This window comes from Rhinatrema bivittatum, chromosome 4 (assembly GCF_901001135.1).
Source record: "Rhinatrema bivittatum chromosome 4, aRhiBiv1.1, whole genome shotgun sequence".
NCBI classification, from domain to species: domain Eukaryota; kingdom Metazoa; phylum Chordata; class Amphibia; order Gymnophiona; family Rhinatrematidae; genus Rhinatrema; species Rhinatrema bivittatum.
In genome coordinates, this window is record NC_042618.1 from 423,873,362 (window position 1) to 423,887,730 (window position 14,369).

Sequence of the window (14,369 nt, forward strand, 5' to 3'; positions counted from 1 at the left end):
CACCCAAAACAAAGTCTAGTGTGTTCCACGCCTCGCTCTGGTTGTAACCTCTTACATCAGAAGGGGTGGAGTTGATTTGAAACTCGGAGCGAGGCTTGGAATCAGGCATGGCGCACAGGAAGACGTGAAAGTCTTGGTCTACAAATCTCGCGAGGTTTTGGTAAACGCGGGCTGATGTCAGCTGATTTGAAAGATGGCGGATGATGTGGAGCAGGTGAGGCAGCGTTGGGCAGTAGTAGTCGGTTAAGGCGAAGTCTCCCGGGCTCACCCCCCAAGCCTTGGTGGGGAAATGGCTGTCTCTTTCCTTTCGTGCCCCCCGATCCCCCCCCCCCCCTCCGAGGACTTTGTCTTCTCCCTGAGCTTCCTTGCGACCCTGGTGCAAGAGCTGTCAGGGCTCCGTCTTCCCACCGCTGGAAAAGGCGAACCTCTTGGTGAGATGGGGAGGAAGGGTGGGATCTAGAAAGACTCTTGGCAATGGATGATTTTGCCATGTCTGTTCTTGACCTACTGACAGGTTAGGGAAGTGGTTTAAAGCCTTCCTATGGTCCATTTCTCCTCTGCCCCTACAGGGTATATGATCTATTTTTGTGTAGAAATTGAACAGTTTGAAAGGCCAATCCCTTGTTACTGATCTGAATTGTCTAATCGGTTGAGTGTGGATGTCGTTGAGACCGGTGATTTTGTCGGCCTTCATGTTCTTGATAGTTTTTTTTTCTGTTTCTGCCATTGTGAACTAGTCGCAGAAATTTTTTTTTTAATGTTTTTGTTGCAGTTTGCGCTGTTTGGTGTTTTGTCATTTTTTTTTACCAGTTGGTGATAGTTGTAGTTAGACTTCCATGGGTTGTTGCTTAGCTTTCCCCACAATCAAGAAACTTTCTTACTGTTGATATTTATATACATTGAAGGCAGTGCAAGCAGATTTCTCATGCATATTAATTCATGGAGTGAGCTGTCAGTCTTTTCAGCAATGATGTTTTTTAGGTGAATACAAGCCAATTTATGAACACGTTTTTTAATTTAATCTTTATTGACATTTTTCCAGCAGTGACTCTTTAAACCTGTTATACTATCTGTCCCCTTCCCCACCTTCATAACATAGAATGTGTTACTGCATCCCACACTTTGCATGGTTCCCACATTTTTTTTAACGTTATTAATTGATCATATTGGACAGCCTTCAATCACTCCATATTATACACCCTCCAGAGCCTTTTATATATTTATTGCGAAGAACCTTAGTCTTCTGCATAGATCATATCCTAATAAAGGATTAGATACACAGCTGCTTCATTGTGTTCCTGCATTAGCAATGAGATGCATTTCTGTTCGAGCTGATATGCACCTGCTTGGCAGATCTGATGCTTCTGCATTCTGTCTTCTGTTTGCATAACCTAGAGGCAATGCATGCAAATATGTCATGTATGTATAATTATGGATATCCTGAAAACTTGACTGGCTAGGGGGGACACCTAAGGGTTGGTTTGAGTATCACTGGTTTAATGAGTGTAGCACAGCTCCAAATTTCTTCTTCTCAAACCCCTCATCCCCAGCACCCTTTGCCATTATAAGCTAGTAAACAAACTGCCTCATTTTTTAGAGCTCCAGGAGTGGTTGTGTGATAACTAACGTTTTTAATGGGAAAACAGTGTAGCAAATACATTTGGGGCACAAAACAGGAAAGGAATAAACTTTGAAGGATGAGGGACTGATGAGAAGCAGACAGGAGAAGGGATCTGGATGTGATCAGCTCTGTGAAGCTTCTGTTTTGGTTTGATTGTAATTCAGTCCCTTTGTCATGTAACAGCATGAGAGCAGCTGACTAAAATAAACGTTCCCTGTATGTACCAGGATCAGTCCAGACTGCTGGGTTATGCCTCTCCTCCAGCAGATGGAGTCAGAGAGAAAAACTGAACAGCACCCCCTAGATATACCGGTGTGCCACCTGCGATCCCTCAGTATTTTCTTTGACTCCAGCAGATTGAGAGGCATAACCTGTGGTCCTGGTCTGTCTAACATTTCTTCTGGAATTTCCAGGTTTTTGTTTTTTTTCTGGTAGTTGAGATTACGCTGGCTAGATCAACTGGTTGTTGCTGATTTTCTTAAAAAAAAAAAGTATATATAATAGTTATAATAATAAGGTGTCTGTATAGATTATCCTGTTTCTCCTGTTCTGTTCCCCGCGCAGCGGCTAGGCAGATTATCAGGCAGGCATAGAGGGCTCTGCCCTCAGGTGTTTTCCCAGTGATAGTGTGTCCCTGAATGTCCCAGGGGAGAGCTTACCGATGGGCCGGTCACCCCCCCCCCCCCCCCCCCCCCCCCCCCCACAGTGATTGTTTTCCAGGGGTTCCTCTGAAGGGGGCTTGCACTTAGAAAATTTTTGTGTCTGCTTCAAAAAAAAAAAAGGAAGAGACAGTTTATTTGAATTAGAAAGCCACGTAAGACCTGTTGGGGACAGGCAGTGAGCTTGGTGCTTGCAGCCCCGGCCTGCCGTGCGTTGGACCAGGGATTTCGGAGGGGGTGGCTGGTTTTACCCGGCGCATTTACAAATTGGGGGCATTACTTTTGGCGCGCTTTTCCTGCTGACAGCCTCTTCATGCCGCGATCTTCGGCCTGCGGGAAGGCGGGGACGCGACTCTCCCGAGAGGGTCTCTGCTCCTGATGTCTTCCCGGGGGCGAGGGACCATCTCGGGGGCCGAGCGCTGCCCACAGCAGTGCTTCCTTGTCTTCTTTGGCGCGGCGGCGAAGGGTAGCTGAGTCCCGGTCTTCAGGCCTGTCTCCCATAGAGAGGGAGACGGTGGCCATTTTGACCATGCGGCAGGCTCACGATTCAGCGTCAGAGGAGGAGGATTCTCTCCCTCCTTCACCGCCTGATTTAAGCCCGCAGAGTGCGCCCGATTCAGACGCTCCTCGGCCCCCTCCTCCCCCCCGGCCCGCGGTGGTTCTGGATCAGGGGAAAGACGGGACCAGGTGTCCTCGGCCACTGGGAGCTGTAGGGGTTCCGGAGGCTCCTCCCGGATGCGCTAGGAGCGGATGTTGCTGACGGTCAGGGGTCTGTTGAAGGAGATGACCCCCCAGGTTCTCTGCTTGTTTGGTAAGGATGAGCTCAACCGTCTGGAGACCAGAGCGGTGCGTCTGGCCTTGCGCCGCCTCTTTCCACTGGTACACGGTTGGGCGGTACGAGTTCTATCGGACAACGCAACCACGGTGGCGTATATAAATCGGCAAGGCGGCACAAGAAGTCGTCCGTTGGCGGACGAGGCGTCATTGTTGATGGCCTGGGCGGAGCGTCATCTATCCCGCATCGCGGCCACCCATATTGCAGGCGTGGACAACGTTCAGGCGGATTATCTTAGCCGGCAGCACCTAGACCTGGGAGAGTGGGAGCTGTTGGCCGAGGCGATGTGTCTCATAACCCTGCGTTGGGGGGTTCCGCGCCTGGACTTGATGGCGACTCGGCTGAATGCAAAGGCGGTACGTTTTCTTCAGCCGCAGGCGAGAGCATGGATCAGAAGGAATAGATGCACTGGAGGAGGATGTGACGAGGCTTCCGTGGCCTTGTCACATCCTCCTCCTGTGTTTCCTCCGTGGCCCCTAGTGGGAAAGGTCTTACGGCGCATAGAATCACATCAGGGTCGGGTGATTCTCGTGGCCCCGGAGTGGCCAAGGCGCCTGTGGTTCGCGGATCTCGTCAGTCTGGCGGTGGACGGGCCATTGCATCTAGGACATCTTCCGAACCTCCTTCACCAGGGCCCGGTATTTTTCGATGTGGCGGATCAATTTTTGTCTGGCGGCTTGGCTTATGAGCGGAGGCAGTTGAGGAAGAAAGGTTATCCAGAAGCGGTCATTTCCACCCTCCTTCGGGCGCGCAGGTCTTAGACTACGCTTACTTATGCTAGAGTATGGAAGGTCTTCGACTTTTGGTGCAGTGACTTTCAGATTTCGCCACAGCAGACTTCTGTAGGGCATATTCTTACGTTCTTACAGGAGGGATTGAAGAAGGGTTTGTCCTACAGTTCTCTTCGAGTTCAGGTGGGGGCTCTGGGTTGCCTGAGGGGTAAGATTGAAGGTTCCTCTCTTGCGTGTCACCCAGATGTTGCTCGTTTTTTGTGTGGTGTTAGGAACTTGCGTCTTCCGGTGAGAGTTCCCTGTCCTTCCTGGAACTTGAACTTGGTTCTCCGTGGTCTCAACGCGGCACCTTTTGAGCCTATTAAGAGGGCTTCATTGAAGGATTTAACTCTCAAGACGGTATTTCTTGTGGCCATTTCGTCAGCGCGTCGGTGTTTCGGAGCTGCAGGCTCTTTCGTGCAGGGAACCGTTCTTGCGTATTTCTGAGTCGGGAGTGTCCTTGCGCACAGTACCTTCCTTCTTGTCAAAGGTGGTATCGGCTTTTCATGTTAATCAGACGGTGGAATTACCTTCTTTTTTGGAGAAGGAGCTCCAGTCTTCTCAAGGTTGGGACTTGAGGCGTTTGGATGTCCGTCGGGTAATCCTGCGGTATTTGGAGGTCACTAATGATTTTTGGAGGTTGGATCACCTGTTTGTTTTGTGGCATGGGCCCAAGAGGGGTCTGCAGGCGTCCAAAGCAACTATCGCCCGATGGTTGAAGGGCACGATCGCGTCCACATACATTGGTTGCGGTAAGTCTGTTCCTGATGGGCTTAAGGCTCACTCCCTGCGTTCTCAGGCGACTTCGTGGGCTGAAAGTCAGCTTGTTTCTAGCCAGGAGATTTGCAGGGGGGCCACTTGGAAGTCCTTGCATACGTTTGCGAGGCATTATCGTTTAGATGTTCATGGTCCATCGGATGAGTCCTTTGGGAGCAGCGTGATTCGAGCGGGACTCTCTGGATCCCACCCCATTTAAGATGGCTCAGGTACAGCCCAGCAGTCTGGACTGATCCTGGTATGTACAGGGAAAGGAAAATTAGTTTCTTACCTGATAATTTTCGTTCCTGTAGTACCAAGGATCAGTCCAGACGCCCACCCAAGTCTTTTTCAGGAGAGTCCGCTCATATTTTTGGCTGTGTTAGGCGCTTCTTAACAGTGAAATACATCTGTTCTACCTTACATACGGTAAGTTGTTCTTCCCTTCGTCTTTGTGAGGGGGCAAGTTTGTTTTGGGTCCTTAGGGCAATGTTACTACTTGATCTAATCAGTGTTTGGTTTAACTTGTTTGAATTTTCAACAGAAGGGTTGGTTTTGTTCCTTCTGCTTTGATATCAATTATACTGAGGGATCGCAGGTGGCACACCGGTATATCTAGGGGGTGCTGTTCAGTTTTTCTCTCTGACTCCATCTGCTGGAGGGGAGGCATAACCCAGCAGTCTGGACTGATCCTTGGTACTACAGGAACGAAAATTATCAGGTAAGAGACTAATTTTCCTATATCTCATTAAAGACTGCATTGATCCTAAATATATTTTATGGCGGCTGAAATTTGTGGGGTTTTTTTTTTTAAGTTACTGAGTCTCCATGTGATGTAATTAATATTTTTCTTAATGTCTTAAATGAAGACAAACTTGAGTTTATTTTTATTATTATTGGAATCTCTGCTTTAAAATGTTTTTGTTCTTTTATAGCAACAAACTACGAACACTGTAGAGGAGCCTTTGGATCTCATTAGGCTCAGTCTTGATGAACGAATTTATGTGAAAATGCGTAATGATCGAGAACTTCGAGGCAGATTACATGTAAGTAAATTGATTGGAACCATTGATTATGGTTGTTCTTGTGGAGTTTGCCTTGTTTTAAAATCTTATTTAGTACTTATATTTGTAAGATCACTTATCCAACTTAAGATACATGTAATTATTCACATTTGTACAGCACTACCAGTTCTGAAAATATTTTCAGCAATGTCCCCAAACTATTCTAAAGATCAAAATCACAGAACATATAGAAAGACATAGTTTAATGGAACACAGTCGGTATGGATTTACTCAAGGGAAATCTTGTCTCACAAATCTTCAATTTTTTTTTTTTTTTAAGGGGTTAATAAATGTGGATAAAGGTGAACTGGTAAATCTAGTATATTTGGATTTTCAGAAGGCGATTGACAAAGTTCATCATGAGAGGCTTCTAAAAAAACTAAAAAGTCATGGGAAAGGAGGTGATGTCCTTTCATGGATTATAAACCGGTTAAAAGACAGGAAACAGAGTAGGATTAAATGGTCAATTTTCTCAGTGGAAAAGGGTAAACAGTGGAGTTGCCTCAGGGATCTGTACTTGGACCGGTGCTTTTCAATATATTTATAAATGATCTGGAAAGGAATACAATGAGTGACATAATCACATTTGCAGATGATAAAAAAATTATTCAGAGTATTTAAATCACAAGTGGATTGTGATAAATTGCAGGAGGACTTTGTGAGACTGGAAGATTGGGCATCCAAATGGCAGATGAAATTTAATGTGGACAAGTGCAAGGTGTTGTGTATATAGGGAAAAATAACCCATGTAGAAGTTACACGATGTTAGGTTCCATATTAGGAGCTACCACCCAGGAAAAAGATCTAGGCATCATAGTGGATAATGTGTTCAAATCATCAGCTCAGTGTGCTTCAGCAGTCAAAAAAGCAAATGGAATGTTAGGAATTATTAGGAAGGGAATGGTGAATAAAACGGAAAATGTCATAATGCCTCTGTATTGCTCCATGGTGAGACTGCATCTTGAGTACTGTGTATAGTTCTGGCCACGCATCTCAAAAAAGATAAAGTTGCGATGGAGAAGGTACAAAGAAGGGCAACCAAAATGATAAAGGGGATGGAACAGCTCCCCTATGAGGAAAGGCTAAAGAGGTTAGGGCTGTTAAGTTTGGAGAAGAGACGGCTGAGGGGGAATATGATAAAGGTGTTTAAAATCATGAGAGGTCTAGAATGGGTAGATGTAAATCTGTTATTTACACTTTCGGATAATAGAAGGACTAGGGGGCACTCCATGAAGTTAGCAAGTAGCACATTTAAGACTAATCAGAGAGAATTCTTTTTCACTCCACGCACAATAAAGCTCTGGAATTTGTTGCCAGAGGATGTGGTTAGTGCAGTTAGTGTAGCTGGGTTTAAAAAAAAGTTTGGATAAGTTCTTGGAGGTGAAGTCCATTAACTGCTATTAATCAAGTTGACTTAGGGAATGGCCTCTGCTACTACTGGCATCAGTAGCATGGGATCTTCTTAGTGTTTGGGTACTTGCCAGGTTCTTGTAGCCTGGTTTGGCCACTGTTGGAAACAGGATGCTGGGAACCACAGTACGAATCGGGAATGGTCACACAGTTTAAAAATGAACTCTCAACCAACCATGAGAGTTCAAGCACCAAACCAAGGGAGACCTTTTAATCTGACCCAGTATGGGAATTTATGTTCTTACCAATTTTTAATCTCATCTTAAATTTGGAAATACAAGCTGCACCAAACCACAGTTTTCCCAAAAGAAATGGACCATATTACTGAAGAGGATATTGTTTTTTCTGCACCTGTTGTAAGTCAGAACAAATTCTGATATTAGTTGTGCAGCCATTTTATGCCATCATGGTTGGTTGAGAGTTAATTTTTAAACTGTGTGACCATTCCTGATTCGTACTGTGGTTCCCAGGATGCAGGGGAATTAATCTGCCCAAAGGGTTCAAACTGGGGTATGTGTTGGGAGCTAAGGTTGGCACTGAGCCCTTTGTTTGTATGAGAGTAGTTATTTAATGCTGTGTGTTTTGTGGAGATCGTGGTTATATTAAACTGTTTCCATACTCCTACAGGCTTATGATCAGCACCTGAACATGATTTTGGGAGATGTTGAGGAGACTGTGACAACCATAGAGATAGATGAAGAAACATATGAAGAGATATATAAAGTAGGAACTTTGCCTTTCCTTCTCATGACTGGACAGCTGGCCAATAAGCATGCCCTATTGCTTTCCCTATATTTTAAAACTTTAGTCTGGTGTAACTGTCTTATGCTGAGCTGAGGTTATTGGAAACATCATCCTATGGCAGATCTCATTCCAATAAGTGAACAGTTACATTTCAGAAACATTTTTCTGAAATCAAATTGTAATGATTTCATAGCATTAATATAATTTGTGTACTGGATCTATGTGCAAGTGATTATCTTATTAGATCAATAGTATTTGCTTAGGTGTCAATTTCTCAGCCTTATTCTCTTGACTAAATTTGCTCATGAGATGAAATTCAGCTGAAAGATATTATTACTATACAAATTAATGCTCGTACCACCTCTTGGTGCCCATTCATTGTAATTGATATATATTTTTTTATATGTGCTGGTTTCTGTACTGATTGTAGGTGCTTAATTTATACTGTCTTGCATTCATTTGCATCTTCATAAATGTAAAAGATTTTATTAAAGTTGTTAGGTGATAATACTTAGCTATCTTTCTAATTCTGCTGCCTTACCTCCTAAGGGTCTGTGGTAGTAGATATGAGAGCCTGCTTGATGTGACTTCACCTTCTGCTTTCTTTTCTCCACAAGGAGAGAGGCTGAGATACCGAACATGCCACATACATTCTGTGCTATTTCAAAAACCTATGCATAAGAGTAATTTTTTTTTTTTTTTTCTTTTCAGTCCACCAAGCGGAATATCCCCATGCTGTTTGTACGAGGTGATGGCGTGGTCCTCGTAGCACCACCTCTGAGGGTTGGTTGAAGGCTTGCAGGATGATCCTGGATGGGAACTTTTCTTATAGTGGATTACAATTTAGATTATTTCTTTTGGAATTTTGCAGTTTTTATACACATTATGAAAATTTAATTTTTACTTTTTTTTTTTTTTTGGGGGGGGAGGGGACTTGAAACTGTCAATATTTATAGCCAGAAAGCTGTATAAGTGTCAGTTTGAGATTACTGTGTGGAAAATTTGATAAATGGATCTTTGCAGTTTACTTCTGCACACTTGTGGCAGTCTCTGTAACAGATTTTTGATTAAAAAGTCTCCCTTGGTTTGGTGCTTGAACTTTGCCTTCAGTTCTTGCAGCCCACTTTTTAAAAAGTGCAATGTGTAACTAAAAGTTTCAGATCATGTAGATAATTGTAGGCATTGGTAAGAGTGGTGATCAATTTATTAGATTTGATTTTCAAAGCAACTTGCATGCATAAAACCCTATTTTTTTTTTGTGCGTAAGTGCTGCTTTAAAAATAACCCAAGCGGCAGGGGATAATTTGTGTGTTGTAAGCACTTTTACACAGAATTTTGCACAAACCTATACTTGTACCACACTCACAGTAAGTGTTCTGGGGGGTGGCGTTGGGAAAAGCAGTCACATGTTTCTTTTGATTTTTTGAAAGTGTGCATGTAGATCCACCTGCATTTATTTGTAGATTCCATTTATAAACCGCCCCTCCAGCAAAGGCTCTGGGGGAATACAAAACATACATCATAAAATACAGTTCTACAGTAATATAGAACATGAAATAAAATGCAACCTGAAATCATAATACATGTCACAGTAAAATAAAAATAATATAAATAACGTACATAGTTAAAATCTACAGGAATTACCTCAGTTCACCTTATTAAAGGCAGTTCTACATAGCCAAGTCTTAAGTTACAGAAGCTAAGATAATCTTCAATAGATTGAATATCTCTAGGCAGGGTGTTCCAAAGAGATGGCTCTAACAACGAGAGAGCTTTTGTCCTAGTATCCACCAGTTAAACCTCCATTGACTGAAGGAATCGTTAATAGACTTTCTTATGAAGAGAGCAAGTTCCTTGCTGGAAAATTACATGGTATACGGTCAGTTAAATATTGTGGACAGGAATTATGAAGAGCTTTAAAACCAAAGGTTAACATGTTAAACTGCATTCCAAGTAAGTGCTAACCTATGAAGAGATTTCAGAGTGAAGGAAACCTGATCCAGTAATTTAGATTGCATATTTCCCTGTATGTACCCGGATCAGTCTAGCAGTGGGTTATGTCCCCCTTCCAGCAGATGGAGTCAGAGAAAACTTCGAAGGGTGCTCCCATATAAGCTAGTGCACCCTCTGTCATTCTTCAGTATTCTTCTGACTCCAGCAGATGAGTGGCTGAACTCTGGTTCCCACTAAGACTTCTGAAAAGTTAAATTTAGTGCTCTTTTCTCTATTTCTTAGCTTCCTTCCTATCTTAAGATGGATCAAGGTTAACAGAGGATAGGTTAAAAAAAAAAAAAGTAAAGCTCGGACCCTTGTCTAGGGCCCAGCAATCTAACTTGCAGGAAGAGCTGTTTTTCAGTCTCCATTGCTGTATTTGCTTTGTGGAGGTACAAAAACTTACCTTTCTTACTTGCAGGTTAGATTTGTAAGCCTCGGGGTGCAAGTTGGTGGTCCAACCTATCCCCCCTTTTCCTCAGAGCTGACCCACTGCCCTGAGAAGTCGTTTTGCCTTGGGGTAGCCTCCACAGAGACGCGACATTCCTCTGTGTGGTGTAAATAGCAATTCAGGCAGGTCGGGGAGGAGTAGTGCTGCAGAGGGGGGTTTTCCCTGCTCCTCGCAGCCACTCACCAGCGATTCAGCTCACAGTCCTGTGCTGTGTGTGCGGAGAGCCCAGTTCCCGGCTCTCCCGTGAGGGGATCTGTGTGAGATGCCTCCCTGGTGGGGAGGGTTCCTCGTGGCCGGCAGGATGAGCAGGTTCGCGTGCGATGGTGCACCTTGATGCATGGAGGCCGGCCCCGATCCCGCCCAGCGTGGGAACGGTGGCCATCTTTGATTCTGAGCCAACTGCTCCAGAGCAGCCAAGGGACAATTCAGACCCCGGTTCTTCAGTGCTGCTGCCTATCCTGACCCCTGTCAAACCCCCTGGACCCTTGTCCACCCGCAGGAGATACCCTCCCCCTCGGTGCCTTCTTCTGGACCACCTCCATTTTCGGCGGATTTTGTGCTTTTAATGCACAATGCCTACCTGGCCAGAATGGGACAGCAGCAAGATCCAACAGGGCCGCCGCCTCCTAAGGTGAGCAGGATGGCTGATCCTTCGAGATGCCATCAGGGAGTGGGGGCCTCAGGACCTGGGGTTCACCAAGGTGCCTCCAGGGTCCGTGTGGTCCATCATCCTCCGGGGGGCTTGGCTCCTCTTCCTCAAGGCCCTCTCCAGGACCCAGACCTGGATGAACCCTCTCTGATGGCTCAGATGGAAGGGGATGATCCCCGGGTACTGCGTCCTTTCCAGAAGGATGAGTTGGATCCACTCATCCCATATGTCGTGCAGAAATTGGATACTGAGGATCCACAAGACCCTCCAGGGCCTTCTCCACCAGCTAAGCAGGGGGACCCTGTGCTCTCAGGTCTACATCCACCGTCTAAGTCTTTTCCTTCCCATCCTATGCTACTGCAATTGCTGTCCCAGGAATGGGATTCTCCTGAAGCCTCCCTCAAGGTGGGTAGAGCTATGGATAAGCTATACCCCCTCCCAGATGATTTTTTTGGAGCTCCTCAAGGTTCCCAAAGTGGACATGGTGGTATCTGCAGTGACGAAACAAACTACCATTCTGGTGACGGGAGATGCTGCCCTATGGGATATGCAGGATAGAAAGCTCGAGGTGTGTATCAAAGTATTCAAGGTGTAGGCTCTGGGCGTCAGAGCAGCGATCTGTAGTCTCCTCACGCACCGTGCAGGACTCTGGGTCCAGCAGCTCCTCAGTAAACAAGAGCTGTCTCCTGCCGAAGCGCAGCAGGCTGACCGCCTGGAGGCCGTGACAGCAATTGGGGCAGATGCACTATATGACCTGCTCAGAGTTCTGGCCAGGTCTATGGTTTCAGACGTCTCCTGTGGCTCCGCAACTGGTTGGTGGATTCCTCTTCCAAGACCCAGTTGGGCTCCCTACCCTTCAAAGGGAAATATCTCTTTGGAGATGATCTGGACCAGATTATCAAGTCTCTTGGAGAGAATAAGGTCCACAAGCTGCTGGAGGATCGGCCGTGGGCTGCTAGGATCTTCTGTTCCACTAGAAGCTATTTCCGGAGCCAAAGACGTTTCAGTCAACCAAGAACAGATGCCACTCATCCGCCCTCTTCACATTCCCAGTCCTGCTCTCATTCCTTTCGTGGCCAAAGACCGGCCCGGGATAATCTTCCCCAGGGGGCAGCTCCCAAATCTTCACAATGAGGCTGTGCCGGCCCACTCCTCGATCCCCAAGATAGGGGGCCGTCTCTTCCTCTTCCATGAGGAGTGGGTCAAGATTACCTCGGATCAGTGGGTCCTGGATATTCTAAAGCACGGTTACGCTTTAGGTTTTGCTCATCCTCTAAGAGACAGGTTCCTCTTCTCTCCCTGCGGACCACCACAGAAAGAACTCATAGTACGCCTGGCCCTCGGAGCAATTCACCCAGTTCCTCCAATGGAAGTGGGAGCCGGCCATTACTCCATCTACTTTGTAGTCCTCAAGATGGAGGGCTCCTTCCATCCGATCCTGGATTTCAAGATGGTCAACAAAGCCCTCAGGGTCCCACACTTCAGGATGGAGACCTTACACTCAGTAATAGCATTGGTACTCAGCTGAGAATTTCTGGCCTCCTTGGATCTGACAAAGGCTTATCTCCACATTGCCATCCTCAAGGCGCATCAGTGCTTCCTTCGCTTCAAGATTCTGGGACAGCATTTTCAATTCCAAGCCCTGCCCTTTGGACTGGCGACAGCTCCCCGTACCTTCACCAAAGTAATGGTAGTAGTGGCGTCGGCCCTCAGGAAGGAGGGAATCCTGGTCCACCCCTATTTGGATGATTGGCTCATCCGGGCAAAGTCCCTGGTCCAGTGTCAATGAGCAATAGACAGTGTTGCATCTCCTTCAGTCCCTCGGATGGTTGGTCAATTTCTCCAAGAGCAGCCTTACTCCATCTCAGTCCCTGGACTTCCTAGGAGCACACTTCGATACAGCTGTGGGCAAGGTACTGCTGCGTCCGGATCGGGCCCGGGCTCTCATCTCCCAGCTACAGCGATTCATTTCACTCTCTTCCCACAGCCTGGGATTATCTTCAGGTTCTGGGCACTATGGCATCCACTATCGATCTGGTGCCTTGGGCTTTTGCACATATGCGTCCTCTGTAGAGAGCCTTGCTTTCCCCTTGGAAACCGGTGTCTTGGGAGTTTCAGGCCATCCTCCCGCTACCAGAGAGGACCAAGGACAGTCTGGCCTGGTGGCTCAACCTGGATCATTTGTTAAAGGGAGTAACCTTGGCAGTCCCTCAGTGGATGATTGGCACCACAGATGCCAGTCTCTCTAGTTGGGGAGCGGCCTGTCAGATGAAATCAGCACAGGGGACATGGATGGAGTTGCAGGCATCCTGGCCGATCAATCGCTTGGAGACCAGAGCGGTACACCTGGCGTTGAAGCGCTTTCTCCTCCTAGTCCAGCATCGGGTGGTTCGGATTCTGTCAGACAATGCAACAGTAGCGTACATCAATCGTCAAGGGGAACAGTCGTCACATTTCTCGGGAGACAGACAAGTTGCTGGCCTGGGTGGAGGTCCACCTTTCCCGCCTAGTGGCCTCTCACATCACAGGAGTGGTCAACATTCAAGCCGACTTCTTGAGTCATCAATGCATAGATCCCAGGGAGTGGGAACTCTCCGAGGAAGCAGTGGCACTTCCATTCAGTCGGTGGGGGTCTCCCCACCTGGACCTGATGGCCACTCCACGGAATGCCAAAGCTCCACGATTCTTCAGTCGCAGAAGAGAGCACGGCTTGGAGGGAGTGGATGCCTTAGTCCTTCCCTGGCCCCAGCACATTCTACTCTACGTGTTTCCGCCATGGCCCCTGGTGGGAAAGGTAATCCAAAGAGTAGAGTCATCATGGTCCAGTAATTTTGGTGGTGCCAGAATGGCCACATTGGCCATGGTTCACGGACTTTGTCAACCTCGCAGTGGACAGCCCTCTTCGTCTGGGACATCTACCAAACTTACTGCACCAGGGTCTGGTATTTTTCGACCAGGCAGATCGCTTCTGGCTTGCGGTCTGGCTTTTGAGAGGCACCGGCTGAAAAGATGAGGATACCTGGAGGCTGTGATCTCGACCCTCTTTAAGGCTAGGTAGACCTCTACATCCATTGCCTGTGTCAGAGTTTGGAAGGTCTTTGAGACCTGGTGTGGCTCCGTACCTGTCTTGCCACAGAGCACCTCAGTGGCTCAGATACTGTCGTTCCTGCAACAGGGCCTGGAAAAGGGATTGGCCTACAATTCCTTGAGGGTGCAGGTGGCTACCCTCGGTTCTCTGATCCAGCACTGGGAGAGAACCCCCCCTTTCCCCTCACCCAGACATCGTCCGATTTTTTTTTTTTTTTTCAAGGGAGTGAAACACGTTAAGCCTCCAGTACACGCTCTATGTCCCTCATGGAGCCTCAATTTAGCTCTTCGAATTCTAGGTAGCTCACCTTTCGAACCGCTACGAGCCGCT

At 46.8% G+C, this 14,369-nt stretch overlaps 1 protein-coding gene across 1 annotated transcript; it reads left to right on the forward strand.

Annotated features, from left to right (window-relative positions):
- Window positions 1-92: 92 nt before the first annotated feature.
- Window positions 93-8,957, forward strand: LSM3 (LSM3 homolog, U6 small nuclear RNA and mRNA degradation associated). The gene is made up of 4 exons (XM_029601378.1): window positions 93-214; window positions 5,577-5,687; window positions 7,743-7,838; window positions 8,571-8,957. The coding sequence occupies exons 1-4, from the start codon at window positions 194-196 to the stop codon at window positions 8,649-8,651; spliced, it is 309 nt and encodes a 102-aa protein (XP_029457238.1). The 5' UTR covers window positions 93-193; the 3' UTR covers window positions 8,652-8,957.
- The last annotated feature ends 5,412 nt before the right edge of the window (window positions 8,958-14,369 follow it).

Coding starts and splice junctions, on each gene's coding strand:
- LSM3 (XM_029601378.1), top strand. CDS start 194: ATGGCGGATGATGTGGAGCAG. Junction 5,688..7,742: donor AACTTCGAGGCAGATTACAT/GTAAGTAAATTG, acceptor ATACTCCTACAG/GCTTATGATCAGCACCTGAA. Junction 7,839..8,570: donor CATATGAAGAGATATATAAA/GTAGGAACTTTG, acceptor TTTTCTTTTCAG/TCCACCAAGCGGAATATCCC.